General features: G+C 46.9%; 1 protein-coding gene across 2 annotated transcripts; it reads left to right on the forward strand.

Moving 5' to 3' along the window:
- The first annotated feature begins 108 nt into the window (after window positions 1–108).
- Window positions 109–17,130, forward strand: RAB36 (RAB36, member RAS oncogene family). Of its 2 annotated transcripts, XM_083478888.1 has the most exons (12): window positions 109–752; window positions 2,826–2,869; window positions 3,414–3,501; window positions 4,178–4,269; window positions 4,746–4,811; window positions 5,796–5,897; window positions 6,455–6,519; window positions 7,626–7,677; window positions 9,870–9,951; window positions 12,196–12,286; window positions 12,963–13,082; window positions 16,089–17,130. In XM_083478888.1, exons 3-12 carry the CDS (start codon window positions 3,433–3,435, stop codon window positions 16,151–16,153), a joined length of 804 nt encoding a protein of 267 aa, XP_083335014.1. In that variant the 5' UTR covers window positions 109–752; window positions 2,826–2,869; window positions 3,414–3,432; the 3' UTR covers window positions 16,154–17,130. The 2 variants fall into 2 exon arrangements, with proteins under 2 accessions (XP_083335014.1, XP_083335013.1); XM_083478887.1 differs by lacking the exon at window positions 2,826–2,869 and having other exon boundaries at window positions 110–752.
- The last annotated feature ends 2,001 nt before the right edge of the window (window positions 17,131–19,131 follow it).

Here is a 19,131-nt window from a genome sequence, read left to right on the forward strand (position 1 = left end):
ACTGCGGCGGTCTCACCAGCCCTGTGCTCGCTGAGGCTGATGGGAGTTGTAGTCCAAAGTACTTGCAAGGCTCCAGGTTGGGTAAATGCTGAACGCTCTTAATTGATTGCGTTGCGTTGCCTCTATAGTTTCTTCCAAGAAGCTCAGGGTGGTGTACATGGTCTCCTTGTTTTGTTTCCAGTGAAATACGATTGTTGCAAACATTTGTCCGGATATAAACCAGAGCCACTGTGGTGTAACGGTTAGGGTTTGGGGCGAAGACCTAGGAGAGATCAGGGTTCGAATCCCCCACTCTGCCATGAAACTCACTGGCCAACCCTGGGCGCCAGTCACCGTCTCTCAGTCTTAACCTACCTCACAGGGTTGTTGTGAGGATGAAATGGGAAGTTGGACAACCATGTAAACCTCCTTGAGCTCCCTAGATGAAAAGCTGGGTTATAAACGGAAGGAATAAAAACAACAGTATTTTTAATAATGCTGGTGATTCAGTTCTTTTCCTTTTCCCCTTTTTTCTTTAATAAAAGCTGTCCAGCTTTATACAAGCAGCAGGAGGCGTTGCTCAGCTGAGCATGCCAACATCTGGCATTCATTAACCAGGTTTTCTCCCTTCTTCTCAGTGGTTTTTAAGGTTTGCCATATCTCTCAGGTGGTTGGTTTCTCTGCATTTTAACTCCACCTTCTGAGAGGGAGGCGCTCTGGTTCCTATGGTGATGCGGCAGCCCCTTTCCAGACCTGGAAGCAGCTCTTGCATGGTGAGTCGTTTTTCCTCTCACTCTTTGCCCATATTGCCCCTTTTTTTGTAAATGCTGAGGGGGAGGGCAGGGGAAAGCCCCTGGTCTGCTGGGGTGGTGGTGGGGAATAGGATCAGCCCCCCACCACCTTGCTTTTTTTGCAAATTATCCAAAGGCCAGCTTAGACCAAGTGATTCTGCAAGCTGTTCATGGCAACCTTGCAGCTTCAGACTGGCTGATCTAGGGTGATTTCCCTCCCTACCATCCACATAAGGCTTAATTGGTTCCCCCTCCTCTTTTACCTGTTTGTAACAGAAATGCAAAACCCACATAGAGGAGATTGTACAGCAGTTTTCTCCACCATGCTCTTTCTAGAATTCACAAACAAATCGCCACACCTGGAAAAGAAAGCATGAGAGAGAGAGAGAGAGACTTACAGGTGCATTTTTACATCCAAATGGTCCTACACAACCACAACCACACACCCCATGCCGCCTTTGCCAACTTGGTGCCCTCTAAGTGTTTTATTTGTTTATTTACGCGACACCATATAAAGGTAAAAAAGGTAAAGGACCCCTGGACAGTTAAGCCCAGTCAAACTTCGTTATGGGGTACGGCATTCATCTCATTTCAGGCCGAGGGAGCTGGCGTTTGTCCACAGATAGCTTTCTGGAACTAAACCGCTTCTTTTTTGGTTTTTTCTTTTCTTTTAACAAAGTAATAATAAATAAATAAAAATAAAAATGTGCACCCCACCCCCAAGACCATTCCATTGTAACTATCCAACCTCCCAAAATTTCAACACCTCTTGCGATGGTTTGACCCCTTTCTGTTTTAACAGTACAACTTCTACAAATACCTTCCACATCTCCTTAAAATAATTTCTCCTGCATATTCCTCATCTTACCTTAATAGCACATGTTAATTTATCATTAATTGCTATGTCCCACACCTCTTTATACCATTCTTCCATTTTATATTCACCTTGTCCCTTCCACTTCCTAGCTATAATAAGTCGTGCAGCTGTCAATAAATTTGTGAACAAGTCCTTCATAGCATGCGAACCTCCCACCCCATTGTAAATTGATAATAATTCTACCTCTGGACCCAGTGATTTCTGTTATCTCCCTTAACACCCTTTGGCAAAAAATGTGTACATATTTACATCCTGACCACATGTGAACATAAGTCCCAGGACTAAACCGCTTCTGGTGCAACGGGACACCGTGACGAGTGCCAGAGCGCACGGAAACACTGGTTTGGTTGGCAGCAGCTTCAAGTGAGGCGTGTGTCCCACTGCTACCTAGAGATGCCATTGGTGATAGAACCTGGGACCTTCTGCATGCAAAGCACATGTTCTACCACTGAGCTACGAAGCCTTCCCCATATTCATAGAATCATAGAACTATAGAGTTGCAAGGGACCATGAGGGTCATCACGTCCAACCCCTTGCAATGCAGGAATCTATTGCCCAACATGGGGCACGAACCCACAACCTTGAGATTAAGAGTCTTGTGCTCTACCAACTGAGCTATTCAGCTCCCCTCATCCACAAACCTTGGTCATGCTGGCTGGGGCTGATGGGAGTTGGGAGTCCATCAACATCTGGAGAGCCATGAATGTTCCCCAGCCCTAGTGTATGGCTTTTCCTGAGGAATGCCAAGTGAGAGCCATTAGGCCCTGACACTCGGTTCCCTCCAACATGGTGCCCTTCAGATGCTTTGGAAAAACAACAACTGTAGGCTGGAGAAGACTTCTCTTCTCCTTTGCAAAACAAAGCTGTTCCGGAAAAGACTTTTGGCTGAATGCTCCTGGGTTAGTTTTGGTGTCATGCTGCTATGCCCAGACTTTGGTCCTGGTGTTGGTTTCTAATCCTGATATTTTACGGCTGCTGGTGGGGTTGTTGTTTTTTAGGAATGGTGGGCATGACATAGGCTTTTAAATACTGTATGGCATTTCCTGCTTTGTTAGCCTCCTAAGTTCATTTTGGAAATCAGATGGATCATGAGTTTTAAATTAACATTATGACAGATGGGGGACTTGCATAATGACGGACAGGACCATTGCGGTTTGCTAACTGAAGTTGTTTTCCAGCTGAGCCTCTGGAGTGGCACGAGGCGGCCGGGGAGACGGTTAAAGTGAGTTAAAATATAATCCAAATGGATAAAGGCATGTTCACTGTGAAATGAGGCCCTCGCAAAGGGAGTCACCCTGTGCCCTCTTTCTGGGCTATTGTAAGCTCAGAATGCCACTCACCTCTGCTATGGCAACATCCTGGCGATATCCTTTATCCATGAAAGGCCTTGTTGTTTTATTATTCAGGAAAATGCCAGGCTCACCAGCCAACAGGCTGCTAACTTCCTTAGCTTGCAGTCAGACATGGAACTACTAGTCAGGGAAAACAGACACCCCCACAAGTTTTTAGTACAGTCCAGACTGGGAAATTACAGAATTGGACAAATTCATGGAGGACGAGGCTATCCTTGGCTACCAGCCCTGATGGCTCTGCTCTGCCTAAGAGGCAATAAATGTACCCAGTTCTAGGAATACCTTACAAAAAAACCAAAAAACTACTTTTGTCAGGACTGCAAAAAGGCAAGCGTTAAGTGCTGGTGTTGTGTTTTGCCGTTGGCAAGTCCCCTGATATGACCCTGATAATTGTTTTCTGGTTTGTATTGTCAGCACCCGCTGAATTTGGGCAATGAAGGCCAACTTCCTGCATGTGACGCCACCTGTGAGCAGAGACAGAACCATCTCCCACTTCCCCAAGGTAGGCAAACTGTCCTCCTGTGTCCGCTGGGCTAGTTCCCTGACAGCCTGAGGCGGTGGTTTTCAACCAGTGAGTCGTGGCACCCTGACGTGCCTTGAATGGTGGTCAGGGGTGCCACGGGCCACACCAGCCTCTGCCCCTCTTTCCTTCCCTCCCTCCCCTGATGCCCTCTTGCGTTTCTGCCTCCCAAAGGCTTGCATGGCTGTTTGTTACAGCAGCAGCCCTGGCCACAAGCTCCTTAGGCAAATAGTGCCTTTGGGGCTGGCTGGGGGGGGTGCCCTGTGGGGCAGTGTGAGGAAGCACCTCTTTTTTATGTGGGGGGGGGGAGCTCAGAGACCAGGAGCAGCAGCAGTGGCTGCCCAGAGGACTCCTAAGGAGAGGGGAGAGGAGAGGAGGCTGAGGGAACGGAAGATGTTTGAAAAGCCAGAGGTGCCGGCTCTGCAGGCAAGGGGTGACCTTACTGGGCTCCTGAGCCTCCCAGGGGTGCCATAGAAAGAATGTAGTTGGTCAAGGGAGCCGTGAACCTGAAAAGGTTGAAACCCTCTGGCCTGAGGCATTCGCTAAAACAGAGCCTGTCCTACATTTTGCCTTGGGCCGGCAAAGCTGTCCTAGAGGACTGGCTAGGTAAAATCCTGGCCCAGCTGATCTCATGCTCCTGCTTCCTGTGTGTCTGCAGTGGTACACACCTGAGGCCTGCCTCCAGCTCAAAGATCACTTCCACGCCCAGGTGAGGAGTGCCTGTCGGAGACAGAACACAGGCACTGTTGGGTGAGTCTGCATCAAGGAGAAATGCCGCTTTGTGCCGTAACAAGAGTTTCGGTCACAGGCAATGTTTCCTTATGTATTTTGGAACTGACCTGTAATCTTAAAAATATACGTTTTGCAAGGTTTCAAAATTGCTGGGGTGTCAAATGCCTATGTAACCTTAAAATCTAAAAAAAATGATACCTGTTGACAATTTAGAAGGAACATTGCAGCACAAATAAGATCGCAAGAAGCTGAAGAAAGGTTCACACACGCTTATTTCAGGGATCTGGGGTATTGTCTAGTTTATTCAGATTATGGTAGAATAATTATTATTTAAGCATTTTTTGTGTTTTACTCTGCACTATTTGTATCTCATATACTGTATGTGTTCTTTGTAATGTTTTTATTGGTCCGAATAGAAGTATTAATCTGATATGGTTCTTCCATTTCAATGACACTGTGCAATGTGAAAAAAAAAACCAACATGTGTGTTTCAGGCTAAAAATATCAAAAGTGGTTGTGGTGGGAGACCTCTATGTTGGAAAAACAAGCCTCATCAACAGGTACAAATCTGTTTTGACACGTAGTTTTAGTGGTGTTTGTCAAAGACTGTCCAAAGTTCCAGCCTCAAAGTGCAGCCACTGACCTCAGTCTTTTCTGGCTGACCAGTTTGCATCGTAGCTACCACCTGCCTGAAGCAGTGCTTGCGAAGCACTCCTTAAGGATGGTACCAAGAAGAGGAGACACCCCAGGTTACAGTTATGTGTCTCCTCCTGACCCATGCCTATGAACACAGCTGCCAGTCTCTGTTTTTGAGTTCCTCCTGCTCAGAACTTGGAAAGGCTCTTAGATGCGTGTTTAACCACACAGCTTCCGCTCACATACAATGGTTACTAGGGTTTTCTCAGAGAGTTTATTTAGTACAAGAGAGCGGGCCTTTTCTGTGGTGGCCCCCCAATTGTGGGATGCACTTCCCAGAGAGGCTCACCTGGTGCCATCATTACATGTCTTTAGGCGCCAGGCAAAAACATTCCTCTTTACCCAGGCCTAGGGCTATCAAAGAATCTATGGCCTGTGAAAGTGTGGGGGAGAGGACTGTTATTATGATGACTATTTTATTATCTGGCCGATAGTATGCTTTTTATTATGTTTTTATCCTTGATGTTCTGTAATGTGTTTTTAATGTTGTTCACCACCCTGGGATCTAAGGGTGGTATATAAATTGAATAAATAATAATACTGTAGTGGAATATTTCTTAAATACTACTACTATGTGAAAACTTTTGATTTAAGGCAGAGGTAGCCAACATGTCTTCTTCCCTCGCCTTTTTTTCATTGCTCTTTCTTTCAAACATCCTCTTGTCAGCATTCCCACACCCTTATTTATTTTCTTTCCTGCCCTTCACCTTAAGGTCCCAGAGCAGGTTACAGAATTAAAGCACAATATTAAAAACCATCTAAAGCAGCCAATAATAATAACAACAATAGCAATAATAGCAACAATAATAATAACAATAAGGTGGGTACTCCCCATTTTTCCCTTGCAGGTTTTGTAAAGATGTTTTTGACCGGGATTACAAGGCAACCATTGGAGTGGATTTTGAAATTGAGCGTTTTGAGATAGCTGGAGTTCCATACAATCTTCAGATGTAAGTTGGAAATGAACACGCGGCTCACCATACGTGTGGGATGTTTTAACAGAGCCAGCCAGAATCAAAGAATCATAGAACCATAGAGCTGGAAGGAACACAAAGGGTCATCTAGTCCAACCCCCTGCAACGCAGGAATCTCAGCTAAGGCATCCATGACAGATGCCCATTCAACCTCTGTTTTAAAAACTCCAGCGAAGTTTTTAAAGTCCATTCCACTGTTGAACAGCTTTCATTCAGGGGACCAGTAATGGCTGAGCAGCCATTATTCATTTTGAGAAACAGACTTTTTACTAGTTGTAAACCAAGGGGCAGGGGGATCTGTGGGGATCTTTCAGTTGTTTGCTGAGCTCCAACTCCCCCCAGCAGCCAGCAAGGCCAGTGGCCAAGACGGAAGTGTGATTAAAAAGGAAAAAGGGCATCTTCCAGATGACATTGACTCAAGCATCACAGTCTTCTTCTGCTTGTACTCCTAAGCCATTTGCTTAATCCCTGGGCTCACTCAGGCCCTCTCTCACCATGACTGATCAAACTTCCCTTATTCCACTCTTGCCCAGATGGGATACAGCCGGCCAGGAGAAGTTCAAGTGCATTGCATCCGCCTACTACAGAGGAGCAGAAGGTGAGGCAAAAGCTTTTTGCTTCCTTGCTAGCAGGCAGCGGCGTAGCGTGGGTTGTCAGCACCCGGGGCAAGGCAAGTAATTTGCGCCCCCTAACCCGGGGCAAGGCAAGTAATTTGCGCCCCCTAACCCCTAACCTGCCGCCGCTGCCAGCTTCTTCTTGCTGCTGCCTGGGCTGGTCTGATGTGGTTCTCTCCCGTGCTCAGCGCTGCGCTGGGCAGCCGCTGCACTGTCCCTCCCCCAGATAGTCCCTCTCTCTCTCTCCGCACCGCACGCCTGGCACCCACCCCCTCCACAGTGGGCGGCGACCCAGCAGCTCGGATCGGATTTGCGCAGCCAGCACTGCAGTGAGAGAGAGTGAGTGAGCCAGGTAGGGGCAGAGAGCTGCGAGTGTGAGCGTGCCCCCCCCGATGTTGCGCCCGGTGCGGCCGGCCCCCCCTGCACCCCCCACGCTACACCACTGCTAGCAGGGCAAAAGCTGACTCCTGGGGGCTGCAGACATTCTCCCATTTACAGTGGTGCCCCGCAAGACAAATGCCTCGCAAGACAGAAAACTCGCTAGAAGAAAGAGTTTTCCGTTTTGGAGGTGCTTCGCAAAACGAATTTCCTATGGGCTTGCTTCGCAAGACGACAATGTCTTGCGAGTTCCTGCTGATTCCCCCCCCCCCTTTTTCTAAACCGCTAAGCCGCTAATCGGCTGATCCGATCAGCAGATAAGCCGCTAGAAGCCGCTAATAGCGCTAATCCGTCAATGGGCTTGCTTCGCAAGACGAAAAAACTGCTAGACGAAGAGAATCACAGAACGGATTCTTTTCGTCTTGCAGGGCACCACTGCCTCCAGGGCACTGCCGCCGCTGGTTTGGGGAGCCGTGTAGACACGACTTTGCCCCAGTCCTGTTGTTTCTGATTAAATACTGCATTTTGAAGCATCCCCCCCCCCAAAAAAATCTAGTTTTGAGGAAAAGAACAACTCGGTTGCATTTTAAGCCAGCGCTGTGTCCCCAGCCTCTTTCCTTCAGGATGTCTGCTGAGTCAGAACTAAAACGACTCCTTTCTCCTGCCTTCTGGACCTAGAATGTCTCCTAATTCTCTCTTGGTTTCGTTGCAGTGATTATAACAGTCTTTGATTTGGCCGACATCCAGACTTTGGATCACACCAAGTAAGTCCTTGCCATTCTTTCTTGCAGAAACTTTCCTGAGGACTGGAGGGGGGGATTAGACAGGCTTAAGCAGGGTGGGCCTGTCAGTGGGTGTGAGCAGGAAGGAGGAGGATAGGGAGAAAACCAAAATGAGTTGGCTCTGGTTCCACTTCCTGTTCAGTCTCTCTGCCAGTCCCTTCCCACCACCACTGGCCACAGGTTTCCCACCCCGATAAATAGAGAGGGTTGGTATTGAGGTTTCGGTCGCACTTGCTGAAAGAATGAGGTTCTTATTAGCTCATTGCCTTGTGACACAGAAATCGCTGCTCTTCATGTGAAATTGGTGGCAGACAGTTTCCCTGTGAGTTCGTTCTCTCTCTCTCTCTCTCTCTCTCTCCCTCTCCCTCTCCCTCTCCCTCTCCCTCTCCCTCTCCTTCCTGCTGTCTTGTTTCTGTTTAGCCTTTGACATATTCCCTGGAGGTGTTTGTATTTCCCTGGTGCTGGCACCATTTATCTGTCCCACGGGGGCCTCCCTGCCCGGCTTCCCTCCAGGGTTTTCCGTCTGCACTTGGTAAAGATGGCTAAGTTGCTCACCCCCTTTGGTGGGCCAGACACGAGGCATTGCTCCAAGGGGACTGGCAGAGGAGGAGATATTATTTTTTCTCAAGAGGGAAGAACATATGGTGTGTGTTCCTCTTTCTCTGGTTTCCATTTCCTCTCCCCTCTGCCCCTTCCTCCTGTTCTCATCTTGCTAATCCCCAGTTCCTCTCATTACTGCTTTCCTCCAATGGATCACTTTCTGTACTTTCATATACCACACAATCAGACCCAAGATCAGGGGTTCTGTTTCAGGATAAATGGAATCGGCCAACATGTGGCAGGTGGACAATGGAGCGTGTGTCAGTGAGTTTGCTCATGGTGGGGGAACTGTGCAGGAGATGGGGCTGGCCTTCCCCAACTGTATCTCCTTCACATGTTTTGGACTACAACTCCCATCAGCCTCAGCCAGCACAGCCAAGGGTCTGATGGGAGTTGTAGTCCAAAGGCCGACCTAGGCTCTTGCTCACCTGTTTATGAGAGCCAGTGTGGTGTAGTGGTTAAGAGCGGTAGTCTCGTAATCTGGGGAACCGGGTTCGTGTCTCCGCTCCTCCACATGCAGCTGCTGGGTGACCTTGGGCCATTCACACTTCTTTGAAGTCTCTCAGCCCCACTCACCTCACAGAGTGTTTGTTGTGGGGGAGGAAGGGAAAGGAGAATGTTAGCCGCTTTGAGACTCCTTCGGGTAGTGATAAAGCAGGATATCAAATCCAAACTCCTCCTCCTCCTCCTCCTCTTCTTCTTCTTCTTCTTCTTCTTCTTCTTCTTCTTCTTCTTCTTCTTCTTCTTATTCAAAGACCAATCCTAACATGGAGAACAATATCAGGTGGTCAGTTACGAGCAAGCAGTGCCGGCTTCCCACTTGAGAAATGCCTGATAAATCCTTATATCTAGCATGTCACTATCATAAGTTGCTTATTTATTCATCTTTTCAGCTCTGAAAAGTATTAATACTGCCATGTACAGTTGGCCCAAACTACTACTGATGAGAGCAGAACTTTGTGGGGCTCCCCGTTCTATCAACATTGTATTTCTTCCTCTTCTAGGAGGCTTCCTGCGCACCATTCCTTTAAAACACATTTAATGCCCATTCTCCTTCTTTGCAAAATTCTGGAAACTGTAGTTTGTTTAAGGCAGTGATGGCCAAACTTGGCCCTCCAGCGGTTTTTGGACTACAACTCCCATCATCCCTAGATAACAGGACCAGTCATCAGGGATGATGGGAATTGTAGTCCCAAAACAGCTGGAGGGCCAAGTTTGGCCATCACTGGTTTAAGAGTACTGTGAATAGTAGCCCTGTGATGGTTCCCAGGATTCTGTTTGAGTTTTGTGTGCTTTAAATGTATGGTGTGTATACAGCCCCCATTCCCTCCAGAACTCTCCACACTGGGCTGATCCCTTGTCATTTTTCATCCTACGCAAACTGCCTGCATCATATCATTTATACCCTACCCATCTGGCTGTGTTGCCACAGCCACATCTGGACAGCTTCCAGTACATATAAAAGCATAATAAAACATCAAACATTAAAGGCATTTACATGAAACTCAGCCATCTTGTGCATTCTAAATCCTTCAGACATTTCCTCTGTCCTCCTCCTCCTCCTCCTTTTTCAGGCAGTGGCTGGAGGATGCATTGAGGGAAAATGAACCAGGCTCCAGCTTCGTCTTTCTTGTTGGAACAAAAAAAGATTTAGTGGTAAGTGCATGGCAGCTCGCAAAATAAATGCTGCAGCTGCTCTACTCGGAACCTTGAGCAGTATTACGGAACTGCAGTTTCCATGCACAATTTATTTGTCCCGTCTGGATGGTAACTGTGTGATGATGGCTGGGAGCTCAACTTGCCTAACAGCAGGGCTAGAAGAAGTTCTAGCCATCAGTAACTGCAGCGTAACTGCAACCAATAACCACAACTGGGGGAAACGGAATGTGTGGGTGCACAACAGTGACCTGTATCAGAACATCTGGCCTGCAGTATGAAGCCTCCAGTTGGGAGCACTTGGGACAAGCCTGGCCGACGCATGCAGGACACATAGATAAAAGGGGCCTGAAGCAGAGAGAGGGACAATGTCCTTTGTGTGCAGAAGCTGGAGCAAGGGATCCCTGTGGTCTGTGGTTCATTCCATAGCCAAGACCCGACAAGGATTCAGAATTCACTTTTCTTGCTGTTGAGTTGAGTTCTTCTTCTTCTTCATCATCATCATCCTGAGCAGCCTCTAGCACAAACTCTTTCCTGGTGTCTTTTCAAACCATTTCTGCTCATCAGCTCCTTGCCCTGCTGAAGCAGGGGAAATGTACCCCCCAAAGGATTATGCACTTGTCAGTTCTGGACAGACTTCTTTGGTAAGGCAGCGGGAGGAAAATGCAGGTTTAAAACTCAGAAGAGACCAGCAGCCTATCTAGGCTGACAACAGATGCTTAAAGGCAGCTTCTCCCCTTTACTGTAATAGCTGTACATGGGATGGATACAAGTTCTTTTTTATAATAAAGGTTTTTTATCAATGTTAAGTCAAAAGTTAAAATAAACAAACAAGAAAAAAATAAAGTTATAAAACGTAGGAGAAGGACAGAATTTGTATTTTCCAAATAACAGAGAGCAGATACCGTAGAAAAATTCAATCAGCAGAACACCACCATAAATGCTATTTTTTTCCTTTGGGGTTCAAATAATAATAAAAAATAATATATATATATTATTTATACCCTGCCCTCCCCGGCCACAATCAGGCTCAGGGTGGTTAACACTAATAAAATTACAATAAAACATAATAGAAAAAGAAAAAAACAGTTAATTAAAATACGGGTTCAAATGTAAGGGCAGGTTCATGTGTTACATTTTCCATACACTGTGAAATAAGAATATAATAATTGCCCAGGTAGAAGGAAGCAAAATTTTCTTGTGCTGAACACAAGAAAATCTTATCTTATGTATCCAACCACGTATGGTCAGATGCTTTTTAGTGCCAGCAGGCAGAGCTTAAAAGGTGGCACAGTCTTCTACAGCTTCTGTTTGGCAGACTAATTATTCAATGCATTGGTCTAATTCAGCCTTTGCCCTCCAGATGTTTTGGACGGCAGCTTCCATCACAGCCCACATAGCTGGACGATGCTGGGGCTGGTGGGAGTTGCCAACTGAAACATCTGGAGGGCATCTGGTTAGAGAGAGAGATGGGGGGCAGGAATCCAATGTGGTTCACTTCTAAATGCAAATCTCATCTCATTCACACTTCCTTTTTAAAAAAAAAATGAAGGAAAACTCAGCTTTTATCTTTAGAAATTTGCCCTTCTCCAAATGTTCCTATACAGTTCACCAGCCCCCAAAAGTGCATAAAAAGGCATAGTGGAAATGACTTGTAAGCATCTGTGTTTATCAAGCGAAACTGTTCACAGGAAAAATGTGCCCTAAAACACTTAAGAATTTTTGCAAGGACCTGCTTTTTGGGGGGAGCAAACTAATGTGGAAATGCAGCAAACTGAATTGGGTGGGGCATGGGGGGCTGAAAAGGTGAGAGAAGTTGGGATTGACAGACTTGCCCATCCCTAGTTGGGAAAAGCTGGTCTAATCTCTCGAAAGCCAACTCATGGCCACATTTTGCAGAAGCAAATCCCTCTCTGTTCTTAAGAAGGAAAAACGGCTGTTAGGTAGGTCATACAGTGGTACCTCGGGTTACATACGCTTCAGGTTACAGACTCCGCTAACCCAGAAGTATTACCTCGGGTTAAGAACTTTGCTTCAGGATGAGAACAGAAATCGTGCAGCGGCAGTGAGAGGGCCCCATTAGCTAAAGTGGTGCTTCAGGTTAAGAACGGACCTCCGGAACGAATTAAGTACTTAACCCGAGGTACCACTGTATTTGTGTTTTGGGGGGGAGGGGGAAGTTTACCCATTTGCAGTGCAACATAGAGATTGCTGCTCCTTGGCTGTGGTTCCTTTCTTTTTCAGTCTGACGCTGCCTGTGAGCGGACAGAACAGGACGCCATCCACCTGGCCAATGAAATGCAGGCAGAATATTGGTCCGTTTCAGCCAAGACAGGTGAGTTGAGCCTATTGAAGTGTTTGGGAGTGCCAGTGCTGCAGGGCTGATGGGGTGGGCATGCCAGCTGGTCTCTTTCAAGGAGTTAAGCTGCCAGCTTGCCCAGGGACTTATGTGGGACAGTGTCTTTCATAGCGATGCTCTGCTCGGGTGCAGAGTTTGATCCTTGTGAAATGCACCCTTCTGCTCTGGAACTCCACACAGGCTCAGGCCAAGATGCCAAAGGTAGTCCCTTGAATCCCCCCCCCATTTTTGGGAGGGGGGTGGGTAGGGATGTTGGAAGAGACACAAGCCATTATTTTGTTTATGGCAGCTGCCTATAGTACCACCCTGTGTTTAAAACGGGAGTGGCTAACCCATGACCCTCTGGATTTTGATGGACTACAGCTCCCATCATCCCCAGCCAGCAGTTAACTACAACTGCTGCAATTCGAGAGCCACGGGTTAGCCATGTACGCTTTAAAGCAGTGTTTCCCAAACTTGGGCCTCCAGTTGTTTTTGGACTACAACTCCCATCATCCATAGCTAGCAAGACCAGTGGTCAGGGATGATGGGAATTGTAGTCCAAAAACAGCTGGAGACCCACACTTGGGAAACACTGCTTTAAATACTTGAGCCCCTCAAAGGTTACAGCATTTCCTCCACCTCCCCACCCTCTCTTTCTCTCTCTCACCAGGGGAAAACGTCAAAGGGTTTTTTTCCCGAGTTGCTGCCTTGGCCTTTGAAAAATCGATGCTGATGGAGCTGGAGAAGAGCAACAGCCGAATGGCTCAAATTGGTGCAGGAAATCTCATCAGTAGGTTGAAATGAATTGTCTTTGTTTGATTAAAAACAAAACATTTTCAAGGGATGAGGATAGTGGGGGGGGGCCAGATAGTTTTCCTTCTGCTTAGAAAAGTCTTTGCTGACTGGTTGCTCTCCAACCTTTTTGGGCTGCTCTCCAACTGTTTTGGGCTACGACTCCCATCTGCCCCAGAATTGCAGGACCACTTGGAAACTTCAGCAGACCTGAAAATGCAGTAGCAAAATGACTGACCAGGGTTCCACTTAAAAAAGGTAAAGGGACCCCTGACCATTAGGTCCAGTCGTGACCGACTCTGGGGTTGCGGTGCTCATCTCGCTTTATTGGCTGAGGGAGCCGGCGTACATGAATGAATGAATGAATGAATAAATTTATTACGGTCATAGACCAGAAGGGAAGAAAAAAACATAAAAGGCAGCAATAATTTACAAGGGAATGATGGTGTCAATTAAAAGTTGTAAATTTTACATAAAAACAGTACACATATACACACCCACCCACACACATATACATACTCATATATGCACTACAGTATATGTATGGGCTTAAAAAGGGGGGGGGGCTTATCCAGGGGTCAGATCTTTTACTTTTTTACAGCTAATGCCCTCCGCTTGATCGCGGCCGCAGAAAACTTGGCCACTTTCAGTGTTACTTCTGGGTTTTTGTCTCCTAGTAGGATTTTCAGCCGCTGAGATTCAGATCGACCTGGAAATTTCTGAACGATAGGGGAGATAAACAGTAACCTGATATCCCCGTAAAGGTCGCAGTGTAACAGCACATGTGAAGCCGTTTCCACCTCCTTCAGACCACATGGGCAAACTCGTTCAGCATAGGGTGTGCCCTCGTATCTGCCCTTTAGTAAGGCAGATGGCAATACATCAAATCTGGTAAGGGTAAACGCCCGCCTATATTTTGCGATTTGTAGGTCCAGCAAATATGGGGTTAGATTAAACCCTTTTCCATAGTCTTGGATAGCTGGATATTTATCTATCTTGCTCATATGGTCCTGAAGCTCTACATCTCCAATTCGCTGGCTCACCATCATTTTAGCCTTCTCAAAGCCTGAGGCTATGAGTTCTTGTGAGGAAAGCCCCAGGCCCCTCAATTTTTCATAAAGCGACAATCTCCATTTAGACTGGAACGGGTCTAGTAGAGTCAATGGAGCCACTCCCACTGGGAAAAATATGAGTTTTAGCCAGAAGTGAATCTTCAGGATCCATATCCTGGCATTAATAGGGAGTTGGCCAACCTCCAGCCTAATGGCAGTGTTAGAGACACAGGTAGGTAACCCTAGTAGGGAACGATAAAATTTAGTTTGTACAGATTCCAGGGACTTGAGTTTTTGACAATTAAATATCTGGGTGCCATACGTCAATTGTGGAAGTATTTTTGCAACAAAGACCTGGGAGGCAGCAGGAACATATTGACCTCCTTTTCTGTAAAAGAATCTTATGGTAGCTCTGGAAGATCTTTGCGCATTTACAATGGAATTCTTAATCTGATGGCACCAAGATCCCTTCTCATCAAAAATTATTCCAAGATATCTAAAAGATGTTACTTGCTCAATAGGTTGGTTATTAATTTTCCATTTATGTCGGAGTTTTCTCTTGGAGAACACCATAATTTTTGATTTAGTGTAATTTATTATTAGGTGTTCAGCTTCGCAATACTCTGTAAGAGCTCGTAAAAGTTTTCTTAGACCCACACAAGAGAAGGAAATAAGTGCCGCATCATCCGCGTACAAAAGGACCGGGATTGGTGTATTATTTAGATTTGGGGAATGAGTACTTGCTTCCTCCATCTTTCCGACTAGGGAGTTTATATAGAAGTTAAAAAGAATAGGGGCAAGAACACAGCCTTGCTTGACACCATGGGAACTTTGGATTTCCTTTGATAGGTTCCCATAACGGTCGCATCTAACACGGATCCGAGTATTTTCATGTAGTCTACGGATAAGAAGCAAAAGACGTCTATCGATGTTTGTGACATTTAGTTTTTCCCAAAGTCTGTGCCGGGGTATCGAGTCGAAGGCTGATTTGAAATCTACAAAGGCTACATAGAGAGAGCCTCCTTTCTTTGAGGTGTATTTCTCCACTAGATGTTGCAATACCAATCCTTGGTCTAGAGTTGATCTATGTGCCCTGAAACCAGCCTGGGCTTCCTTTAGGATGTGCTCCTGTTCCAGCCAGTCCGCAAGCTTTTCACGTAAGTGAGTTGCATAAAGTTTGCTGATGATGCTTAAGAGACTGATTGGTCTGTAATTGGCTGGATCAAGTTTACAGCCTTTCTTGAATATGGGAACGATGATTGCCAATCCCCAGTCCTCTGGTATTATTGCTGTTTGATCTATGCTGGTGAAAAGGGTGGCAAGGACTGGGGCCCACCAGTCAATATTGGCTTTGAGAAGTTTCTGGCGAACCAGAGCAGCGCACGGAAACACCGTTTTCCTTCCCGCCGGAGTGGTGCCTATTTATCTACTTGCACTTTGACATGCTTTCAAACTGCTAGGTTGGCAGGAGTTCCACTTAGGACTTGCATAATCTGTGTTTTAAAACTGGTTGCACTGGTTTCTGTTCTGTTTCCAGGCCCAATTCAAGATGTTCACACTCGTCTTCAAAGTAAGAAATAGGTTATAGGTGGTCTTTCTGGTATCTGGGGCCCCTTTTCCTACTTCTCTGTGTTCTGTGCTGTAGCACACACACCTTCCCTTGGGTAAGCTGATTCTGTCTTAAGTGGTATAATAAATATAAATGCATATAGCAGCCCCTCCCCTCCACAGTGACTAGGACTGATAGGACTTGCAGCCCCAAACCTCTGGAGGGCACCAGGTTGGGGACCCCAGCCTTCATGCCGACAAGCACAGGAAGCTTGCCTACCCATCTAGCACCACGCAAATGTTTATGAAGACTGGGATAAACACCGCTGTTGCCTGTTAACCATTTTTGGAAAGTGATGTTCTGAAAGGATTGATTTGGCCATTTCTTTGTTCCCTTGTTGCAGAAATAGAAGGGGACTCGCCGGAGACTTTGGAAGCCAACCCACAAGCCAGCCAAAGTTGTTGCTAGTAGTCAGCTGGGGGTATAAAAAGTTCCTGGCCTCTTGGAGGATTCACCAAATTGCACTTCAGGAAAGCAGCTGAATATCTGAACAAGCAGCAGCAGCAGGACGAGGAGGGGGGCAGGGAAACAGCGGTGCAGCCCCCCCCTCCCCGCCAAAGCCCACTTTGCTTTGATCTGCCTTCAGGGGAACGGACAGCCTCTCTCCTTTCTTTGGAAAAATTCTATTTTTTGAGCTCACGTTATGGGAAATGATCTGCCTTTTCCAGGAGGGTGTGTTTGTTATCAGCACAATCTGTCTTTCTCTTTCTCTTTCTCTCTTCCCCTCTCCAGGAAACCCATCCTGTTCCAAACTTGCAAAGCCTGTTTCTGTGGAAAGGACAAACCTTGGGAGTGGAGAGCACACGATGGACCTGCCCTATGAGAGAGGCTACAGATGTGAAGGAAGCTCAGATTTGGTGTCTCTCTCTGAATTCAGTTAGACCTGGCACCCTCCAGGTGTTGGGGGCTAAAACTCCTTCTAGCCCAGCTAAGGGAGCAGGTCAGTCTTCCCTAGATGCCTTGGACCTCTGACTGTGGCTGGAGGGAAATGTAGTCCCAAAACAGCCTCTACCAGCTGGTGTTCCTGAGAGTTGTAGTCTTGGCAGCTTTGCATCCTTCTCAAGCTGAATTTCTCTAGTTCGTGATCACCGTGGTTAATCATAGTGCTGACTTAATCATGGTTAAGAGCAGCAGGAGGAATCTGTAGAGTCAGAGGGGTGGGGAAATGAAGGAAGAGAAAGCACGTAGTCCTGTGGTCCTTCTCAGATGGTGGTTAAGGAATGAGCAGCATCATTCCATCTTAGCCAGTGGTAGGTTGCCTCCCAAGTCCGAGGTGTGGAATGATCCCACTTCTCTAACTGCCTTAGATATTAGCAGCTGCAGTTGTACAAAACTGGTCTTTATTTTCATGTCAGTTGTGGAATTAAACGTGCTTTCTGATGTCCTCTGAAGACTGATACTTTGGAAGCCAGAACAATTTATGCTAAAACATCCCCCTACCCCAGGAGAAAGGGGAGAGCTGCTTAAAGCCCAGAATGTGCCTCTTGGCTAGTTTGGTGTGTGTGTTCCAGCCAGATTGGATGCTGATGGGCGAGTCCGTCATTTCTCTGCTGCGTTTAATCTTTCTGGCACCTTCCCCAGTCTCTGGGCAGGCACTGGGTGCCACAGACTTTTTGTTAGGGTAAATGTGGCATGTCTCCTCCCTGGTGGCCAGAAAACTGCTTGGCCCCTGAATCCAATGAGAGCTAAACCTGTCAAAAGGCAAAGGCTGTGCACACATTATAGGCTTAAAAGCACAGCTAAGATGGGGTCGTCGTCCCCCCCCCCCTTCTCAGTATGGATCAAAGCTAGTTTGTGGGGAAACACACCAAAGCACAGTATTTCATCAGAAACAATAGGATAGATCTGGATTGTGGCTAATGTTGTGTGTACACTGGTACATCGGGTTACATACTCTTCAGGTTACATACACTTCAGGTTAGATTCCACTAACCCAGAAATAGTACCTCGGGTTAAGAACTTTGCTTCAGGATGAGAACAGAAATTGTGCTCTGGCGGCGCGGCAGCAGCAGGAGGCCCCATTAGCTAAAGTGGTGCTTCAGGTTAAGAACAGTTTCAGGTTAAGAGCGGACCTCCGGAACGAATTAAGTACTTCACCCGAGATACCACTGTACTCCACTTTCCAAACCAGAAGTGGGAGTGAACTGAATGTGTACACAAGCTTAGATATGGTCCCTGAGGGAGGAGATTACCTCCTTTCCTTTCTGAACCGAGCTGATTGCTTTCACTCCCATAGGAAACTGTCAAGGGCACCACTTGGGGATCACTGTGGCTCCCTGTCTCTGGCCAAAACAGTGGAAGGGATTGGAGGAACTTTCCAGAATTCAAAGCAAGCCAAGGAAATGAACTGCCCAGTTACCAAGCTCTCTTCCTTCAGTGGGGAATCAGAGCAGGGGTATCAAGAACCTTTGCCTTTGGCTCCCCCTTCTGTTCTCAGGCTCTCTTGGGGTCTGGCGTCCCCCTGGAAGCCACTCAGATTTCCCCCCCCCTTGCCTTATGATGCCACCATTCACGTTCCTCTGATTGCCAAAGACAGTAATTGTTCCTTTTGGAACATGTAGGAGGCAGCGAGGGCTCTTTCCACCCAAGGCTGTGCTATTTCCTGCAACGTTATAACATTCAGTGCAGCTCCTCTTCCCTCAGAAATAGACTTCATATGGCGCTTTTGAGTTGCGTTTTGACTTTTGGTGGGGCGGCACACTCAGCCGAGCAGGCGGGGCAGGAGTCATTATGACAAGTACGAGCATCTGTGATGATGCACAGCTGAGTCCCAAGGACTGATGTGGGTTCTGTCCCAGCGTGCCAGCATCACGCATTTTGCAAACAAATATTACCTTTGAAAGATCAAACAAAATACAAAGGATATGTTGGGTTTGGTTCATAGGTCAACCAGGGAAGGGTCGCAGGCTTCTCCCTGCACTGCTGGCCTTGAGGCAGCTAGCCAGACACAGCTAGGAGCAGGATGTGAGGCCAGACTGACACACTTGGGTCTTCTCCAGAAAACCAATTATTCATGTCTTGATAAGATCAAGCACGTTGCGTGTGTGTGTTCCTTTTGAACTATGCATTCCTTCGCCACATACAGGATTCTCCTCTGCATCCTTCTGTTAGAGAAACAGAAGAGGATGATCGACAGCAAGGGCACAGCTCTTCATTTTAGCAACAGGACAAGAAACTACCTTGTCCTCTATTTGTGACAGGTACACGAAGGCCTGGCTTTAGGGTGTGTGGCTATCACGATCAATCACTCATTTTCACACATTCAAACACACACTAAGAAAACTTGTGTGACGTTACTGTTGACAGATAGCTTAGTCAGGATGTTCAAAGGGAAAACTCATAAGCTCTGGCTGGATGAAAGCTGCTTCCCTCCCACCCCCTTCCAT

Source organism: Podarcis liolepis (assembly GCF_965112155.1).
Source record: "Podarcis liolepis genome assembly, chromosome: 15".
NCBI classification, from domain to species: Eukaryota; Metazoa; Chordata; class Lepidosauria; order Squamata; family Lacertidae; genus Podarcis; species Podarcis liolepis.